We start from the raw sequence: 8,074 nt of genomic DNA on the forward strand, positions 1-8,074 counted from the left end.
AGAAGGACTAACCGCCAACTGAAGCACAACGATCAAGAAGATGGCCGGAGCAAATATTCATCCTCTGAAGTTCGACGGAGACTTCGCGACGTGGAAACGCCGGATGGAGGTATTCTTTAAAACTGACCACTACTAAAAAAGGGCCCTTTAACGACGGGATTTCCCGTCGTTAAATGGGTGTTTCCCATCGTTAAAGGTCATCAATGACAGTATTTAATACCGTAGGAAGTTGTAGCTAAAAGTACCCGTCGGGAATTGATTAACGACGGGAAATAACATACCGTTGGTAAAAGTTTTTAACCACGGTATTAACTACCATCGTTAATGACAGTAACGACGGGTTTAGATACCGTCGTTAATGATAGTAACGACGTTTATAGTACCGTCGTTAATAGTAACAACGACAATTATATATATTACAATTTAACATCGTTTAATTATTTAACGACGGCCTAGCATACTGTTGTTAATGGCGGGGGTCGGTTTTGCATACCGTCGTTAATGACGATGACGATATCACTTATCGGACCTATATACCTATATATATATATATATATATATATATATTATAAATTCATTAATGAATGCTAATAAAAACTAAAACATAATATATTAAAACATCATCCGATAATTCATGATAATTGTTTCTATATCATTAAACTTTATATCACAACGTCTAATTACCATCCAACAAAATTAACATCTATTACATCAAAAATATTCATTTATCTAAAGTCTTCAGTATGCAAAATGTTGACATTCATAAAAACTTCAAAAAGTCTATTTCCCTTCCAAGCTCCAATACCTATAATAAATATACAAAAAAAAAATTAGTGTCACAATAAAAACTTTAACAGAACTTAGAGTAACTTACCCAATCTACCTTAAAGAACAGTTAATATTGCAATTGCTATATGAAAACAATGGCTGATAGGGCAGATATAAAGAAAGAAAAGTGTGCAACACATACAGATCAGCAATCCAATGTAGGCTATGACATGCATGTGAGTTGGACATAGTTTTTTTTTTTTAAAAAAAAATCAGTGAGCTTCATTATATTTCGAAAAGTGTTATTTCCTAACATGTAAAAGAGATTACATATTCCATAACATTGCAACAAAGTACGAAAATTGTTTTAAAGAATACCCGTCAATCACTAAGATGAGCCTTCATTCTATTGTTCCTCACCAATTGCTTGTGTGCCTATGAACCTTCATTCTATTGTTCTTCACCAATTGCTTGTGTGCCTATGAAGCATTTACAAGTCAAAATGAACAAAACTAATCATTATGTTTATCAAGTAATAAACAAGAAATAATAAAAAAAATTAAAGTAACTAATTCAACATTCAATAGTATTTGAAGCCGATGCAGTCACTTGCACATTAGGTGGTAAATTCTTCAGCATCAACTCCTTAAAAGCTTTAAATTCAGATTCCATATTATTCATTTTCTCACATAGTGTGACATTCTCGTGATGAAGTTCTTGCTTTGACGCAATAGGTCCTCTCACATCTTTAGGCCTCACTCCTCCTCCATGGCCAAAAACATGATCATGTCGTTGAGGTCCAAAACATTTCTCAACAAGTTGAATATTTGACAAGGAGTAATCTTCTCGAACAACCTCACAAATCTCATCCTTCAATAAGTTAAAAGATTTTGAAATCTATGATGAATCAAATATCATGTGAAAAATGAATTAAAATGTTATATGCTCACATATTTTTCCATTGCATCAAGATCAACAATATGGTCTCCCTTTTTTCGTGTCTCAAAAAACATTGATGCAAAATCTGGAGGTTGTCCATCTTTTCCTCCCTATAAATATTAATAAGACACAATTTTATGTCTAAATTAATATACAATCCTTATAATATATGTCTTACCATTTCATATGCCAATTGCCTAAAAGGCTTGCTTCCTGTTCGATGTGGCATAGATTTCAAGGATCTATTCTGTGTATTTGTTTTACTCATTTTCTGCAAATATATTAATATTAGTAAAATTTTATAAAAAATACATTTAAATTAAAAAAGTAATTTATAACATAAAAAAGATGGGATAAGAATAACCTGAAAACTTTCACTTAAAAAATATTCTTTAACCAACCATTCCCAATCTTGTTTATCCATTCCCTCGGGAACATTTTGTAAAGCTTCTTGACGTGTTTTGCATGGTTTTACAAATTTGGAGTTCATCTCGCATCTCCAATTCTTCCATAATTGTTGCATATGTTTAAGGGTTGTCTCACGATATAGCTCAATATCATCATTTTTGAACTTATCCTGAAAATTTTTTTGTAAGCATATAATAATGAGATATTTCATATAATAAAAAAATTGATTAGTATTAAATATTTTAAACACATGTTGAAACAATATGACATAACTAGTCTGTTAAAAGGGCATAAGATATTTCATATAATAACCATGTTTTGCATGGTTATTATTTTATTTTGTGAAGATTCAAAACACAAAAATACAATTAAAAGGAACATCATCAGTAAAGGACGAACTTGCAATAAAGGAATATTTCATATGATATGGTCTGAGTCCAATCAATAAACTATGATATGGACACAATTCTATTTACGGTGGCAAAAATAAAGGACTACTTATCTAGATAATTCCATATATTTGAAATTATATGCCAATATATATCATGATATGATGCATCTAAATCTTAGCTGTAGAAAGTATAAATCACATAGCTTTACAAAAAGAACCATAGATAAGTCTCCTATAGAAATGCATCAAATCCATAACTATATAATAGGAACCTACATACATAATGATAGTGACACATTCAAAGAGTACTTCTCCTAAGAATTTTATAGGAAGTATTAAAGATTGGTAAGAGACTCACCGTAACAGCAGCCCACATGTGATTTTTAGCATCTTCACGAATTTTATTCCACGCAAGAACTCGAATTGGGCATATGTTTCCATCTCTTACAATTATACCCAAATGTCTTGTAAAGGCTTGATGATTCAACCCAACAGCTCGACCCATATAGAAATTTATAAGAAGTTTCTCTCCATTTTTTAATTTACACACAATACCACACTTATTTTTACCTCGCTTGTTCAAATTTTGTTGAGTAGATGATTTGTCTAAACATGAAAACAATTAGTTTAGATTTACATGAAAATGATTTGTCTAAACATAAAAATATTTTTACCACACTATAAATTACTTTTTCATACCTTGGCTAGATTCCATTTGAGCTTGAGAGTCTTCCACATGGTCGACTTGTTCAGACGCATATTGCATATCATTGTTACATGTGTTCACCAAAGAAAGCTCATGTTCAATTGATCCAGAAACATGATTTTGTCCGGACAATCCTAAATGCCTTGTGATTTTGCCACGTCCTCGAGCTAAAGAACCTGGTGCTATAAATATCTTTCTCTTAGTACCCAAAGATGAATTTTGAGAGTCCATGATCCTACAACAAATACATTTTTATATTAGTTAAATGAAAAAATAATATAAATGATACATTTAGTAGTTTAAAACACTAACACTTACACAAAGCAAATAAAGATTTATATTATTCTATCCTCAATTTTGATAAGCTTCTGGGATATCATCTATATTTGTGGCCATTGAATCTCTCTTCGTCAACATATTATATGAGTATTGAGGAGATGTTTTTGTCACTATGTGCCAACCTTTTGAGGTATTATCTATCACATAAAACACTTGTGATGCTTGAGTGGCCAATACAAAAAGTTCATTTGATTTCAAAATCCGTTGACAATTTACACTAACAAAACCATATTTATCCACTTTGATCCCTCTTTCTCCATAATGCACATCAAACCATTTGCACTTGAAAATCACAATTCGTCTTTCACCAAGAAATTGTAATTCAATAATATGTGATAACACTCCATAATAGTCAATATTTTCTGCACCATAGTTCCCAACAATGAGAATACCACTTTTTGTGTCCTTAGGCCCTTGTTGTGCTCTTCGGTGTGGAATTTATATCCATTTACTTTACAACATACAAATGACTTCCCATACTGTGTAGGCCCACGTGACAAAGAAAGTAGGTCTTCCATTTTTTTGGTTTTGTCATTTTTATGTAACCTCTCGACCTATCAAATTTGAAAAAAAAAAAATTCTTACTCTCAAGATATAATTTATTAGTGAAAACAAAGACATGTATGTACATTAAAAATCTCACTTACTCTAACTCTGAACCAGTTAATAAATTGTTTGTCCCATTCCTCATCGGACAAAACCAAATCACTAGAAGCACGGATTTGCAAGTAGTCACTACATAGGAAATTTAGAGATTAATCGTAATTAAAACTACAATATGGAAGAATAAGTTTATAGTTTCATACTTGTAAAATGATTGAACTTCTTCACAATTCTTTAATATGTAGTTGTGAGCTCACTCTTGGTCAACACGATCCAAATTGCATACTATTCCTGTTGATAACTCTTCAATGGATGAAAATATGGATAAACCATCATTACTTTCCATACATCCACAATCAGATGTGTCAAAATATCTTGAGCATAAACTGATACACTCATTTGCGATATAACCCTCAGCAATTGATGCCTTTGGATGAGTTTTATTTCGAATATATGATTTAAAATTACTCAACTTTTGTTCTATTGGATACATCCATCGATATTGAACAGGTCCCCCAAGCATAGCCTCCATTGCTAAATGAATCGGCAAATGTATCATGATGTCAAAAAATGAGGGTGGAAAAATCTTTTCCAACTTACAAAGTGTGATAGGAATTTGTCTTTCAAGTTGTTTCAAGTCTTCAATCTTTAGTGATTTGGAACACAAACTAGAGAAGAACATTGATAGCTCAACAAGAGCTTCATACACTGATTCTGAAAGTAATCCACGTGTTGCAAGAGGAATAAGATATTCTAGTAAGATGTGACAATCATGACTCTTTAAACCTGAAATCTTGTTCTCCCTAACATTTATACAATCTACAATGTTTGAACAAAAGCCATCAGGCATTTTTAATTGTTTAAGAAATAAACAAAGCTGATATTTCTCACTAGAGGACAATGTGTAAGGTGCAGTGGGAAACTCAAGATCATCTCCTATTGCAACAGGATGCAATTCAGGCCTTATATTCAAGAGTTGTAAATCAAGACATGTTTTGTGGTTATCTTTAGTCTTGCCTTTAATATCCATAATTGTTCCAAGAACACTGTCACATATATTTTTCTCAATATGCATCACATCCAAATTATGCCTTAATAACAATGTTTCCCAATATGGTAGCTTAAAGAATATACTCTTCTTATTCCAATTATCACCCCGTTTGTCATGAGATATTTTTGTCTTTCTAGTAGTATCCTTACTTAAGATTATGCCTTCCAAATCCTGGACTTGACTTAAAATATCTTTTCCAGAAAATGATTTAGGCGGCAATCTCATTTCAACTGTACCATCAAAGGAATTCTTATCCTTGCGCCATTTGTGGTTCAATGGGAGATAATGTCGATGGCCCATATAACACTCTTTACCACCATTTGTCAATCTCATTGAGCAAGTATCCTTATTACAACAAGGACATGCTAACTTTCCTTTTGTACTCCATCCAGATAAATTTGCGTATGCTGGGAAGTCATTAATTGTCCACAGCAAAGCAGCACGTAAAGTAAAATTTTGAGAAGTTGATGTATCAAAAGTTTCTACTCCAGTGTGCCACAACTCAATCAATTCATCGATCAACGGTTGCAAATAGATATCAATTGCATCTCCACTACTCTCTGGACCAGGAATTAACATGGATAAAATGAAGTTAGACAAGTTCATACACATCGATGGTGGTAAATTATAAGGAATAAGGATCACAGGCCAAATGCTATATGTTGTTTTTGCATTTGCAAATGGTTGAAACCCATCACTTGCGAGACCAAGTCTTACATTGCGAGCCTCTGAGGAGAAATCTTTATATCTTTCATCAAATGATTTCCATGTCATAGAATTAGCTGGATGCCTTAAAATTTCATTATCAATCCTTGCATCATTGTGCCATCTCATGTAAGGGGCAGTTTTTGAACACATAAATAACCTTTGTAGCCTTAGTTTTAGTGGAAAATAACGTAATATCTTCTTTGGAATTTTCTTTCCATTAGCTTTGAATTGAGTTCCCCCACTATGCCTTTCCTCCTTCCATCTAGATATTCCACACACTTCACAAAAATCCAAGTTCTTATGGTCTTTCCAAAATAACATACAATTATTTTTACATGCATCAATCTTTTCATAAGAAAGGCCGATAACTCTAATAAACTTTTTAGCATCAAAATATGAATATGGAAGATCAGAATTTTCTGGTAATATTTCTTCCTTCAACAATTGCAACAACATGCTAAATGATTTATTTGTCCATTGCCCAACATTTTTGAGATGAAGTAACTTTATTAATGCTGACAATTTTGAAACCCTTGATCCTTGGTACAAAGGTTCTTTTGAATCATTTAATAATCTATAAAAAATTTTAGCTTCATCATTTGGTTCCTCACTAATATTAGCATGGTTTGAATCATCATAATGTGGATGTAAATCTCTTAGAAGATCTTCCATTAAGTAATCATTATCATCTACTTCAGTTTCCGAATTGTATAGTTCCAAATCATCCTCTGGCTTTTCTCCATGATGATACCAAAATCTATAATTTTGAAGTATTCCATAAATAATCAAATGCATTTTAACAGATTCCCTAGACCCAAAATGTGCATTTGCACATTTAACACATGGGCATCGAATTTCATTTTTTGCTCTTGTTCTTTCAAAAGCATAGTCTAAAAAATTTTCAATCCCCTGTCCATATGCTTCACCAAGTCGATCATTAATAAGATCCATCCATTTCTTATCGGGTGCCATTCTATATTCAAAAAGGTGGACAAATTTAACTATAAATCAGATTCGAAGGATCCCTACTGTAGAAAATGAAGAGGAAATACAAGTAATCAGATTCTAAGGATCCCTGCCATAGAAAACGAAGAGAAAATATAAATAATCAGATTCTAAGGTTCTCTGACATAGAAAACGAAGAGAAAATACAAGTAATTAGATTCTAAGGATCATTATGGTAGAAAACGAAGAGGAAATACAAGTAATCATTCTAAGGATCCCTACCATTGAAATTGAAGAGAAAATAGAAGCGGTAATAGAAAGGAAGAAAGAAAAATATCTCACCTGAAATAGGAGCTTGGAGATTGTCGCTGGATTGCCGATCTCTTGATTTTCTCTGTGACGATGGAACTGCAGTGAGGAGTCATCATCGCGTGCTCAAAGCCCTAGAGGTGGAAGGGGACACAGAACTATAGTGAACCAACAATGTCACTGCAGGAATAGGGTTTCCCTATTGCTTACCGGACCTGCTGATCTTTTGAGCTCGACGGCAACAGCAAAGCCCGAGGAAGATGAAGAGTCGTGCGCGCCTTGCTAACCACCGGACCTGCTGATCTCTCGAGCACAACAGTAACGATAAAATCCGAGGAAGATGAAGAAGCCCCTACTGGCCGCTGGACCTGCGCGGCCCTGCTGCCCCTCAGACTTATGTGCCCCTGTTGCCCGTCGGATTTGTTGATATCTCGAGCTCGACGGCAATGGAAGAAGGAGAGGAAGATGAAGAGTCACGCGCAGGGGGATTTGGGGGGGCTCAGACGCATATATGTGGCAAAAATAAGGTTTGATGCATTTTGGGGGAAAAAAATACCGTGGGTTAGATTAGGATATGGGGTTGAACGTATGTGATTAGATGAGGTGTTGGGTTTTTCGGGCCGCGAAAACCGCTTTTTCGCGTCGCGGAAACCCTGAAATTCCCTAGCCAATGGATCCGTGCAAAGAAAATTTTTTCGAAAAACTACGAGTACGAGTTTACCTAGATCTACACTTAGATCTACAAGGAAAAAGGTTATACCTTTGAAGCGAAGCCCTTCGCGTTCCCGCTCGTCCAAATGGTGCTGGATCTCAAAGTTGTCAACGTAGACAACTCTCTATACGTATCCACACGAACAACTCAATGGAGAGAGAGCCTTAGAGTGTGCTAGCACTCCAAAGGGTCTCG

The 8,074-nt window shown here is 34.2% G+C and overlaps 1 protein-coding gene across 5 annotated transcripts; it reads right to left on the reverse strand.

The window, feature by feature from the left end:
- Positions 1-593: 593 nt before the first annotated feature.
- Positions 594-7,679, reverse strand: LOC122048967. Of its 5 annotated transcripts, XM_042610469.1 has the most exons (10): positions 7,378-7,679; positions 7,201-7,301; positions 3,206-3,447; positions 2,865-3,112; positions 2,072-2,284; positions 1,886-1,978; positions 1,719-1,817; positions 1,458-1,638; positions 1,147-1,247; positions 594-805 (listed from the first exon to the last, which is right to left on the reverse strand). In XM_042610469.1, the coding sequence occupies exons 2-9, from the start codon at positions 7,284-7,286 to the stop codon at positions 1,219-1,221; spliced, it is 1,191 nt and encodes a 396-aa protein (XP_042466403.1). In that variant the 5' UTR covers positions 7,287-7,301; positions 7,378-7,679; the 3' UTR covers positions 594-805; positions 1,147-1,218. The 5 variants fall into 5 exon arrangements, with proteins under 5 accessions (XP_042466403.1, XP_042466405.1, XP_042466401.1 ...); XM_042610471.1 differs by lacking the exon at positions 1,458-1,638; XM_042610467.1 differs by having other exon boundaries at positions 787-805; positions 1,147-1,638; positions 7,383-7,679.
- Positions 7,680-8,074: the final 395 nt, after the last annotated feature.

The sequence above is a fragment of the Zingiber officinale genome, chromosome 2B (genome assembly GCF_018446385.1).
Source record: "Zingiber officinale cultivar Zhangliang chromosome 2B, Zo_v1.1, whole genome shotgun sequence".
NCBI classification, from domain to species: Eukaryota; Viridiplantae; Streptophyta; class Magnoliopsida; order Zingiberales; family Zingiberaceae; genus Zingiber; species Zingiber officinale.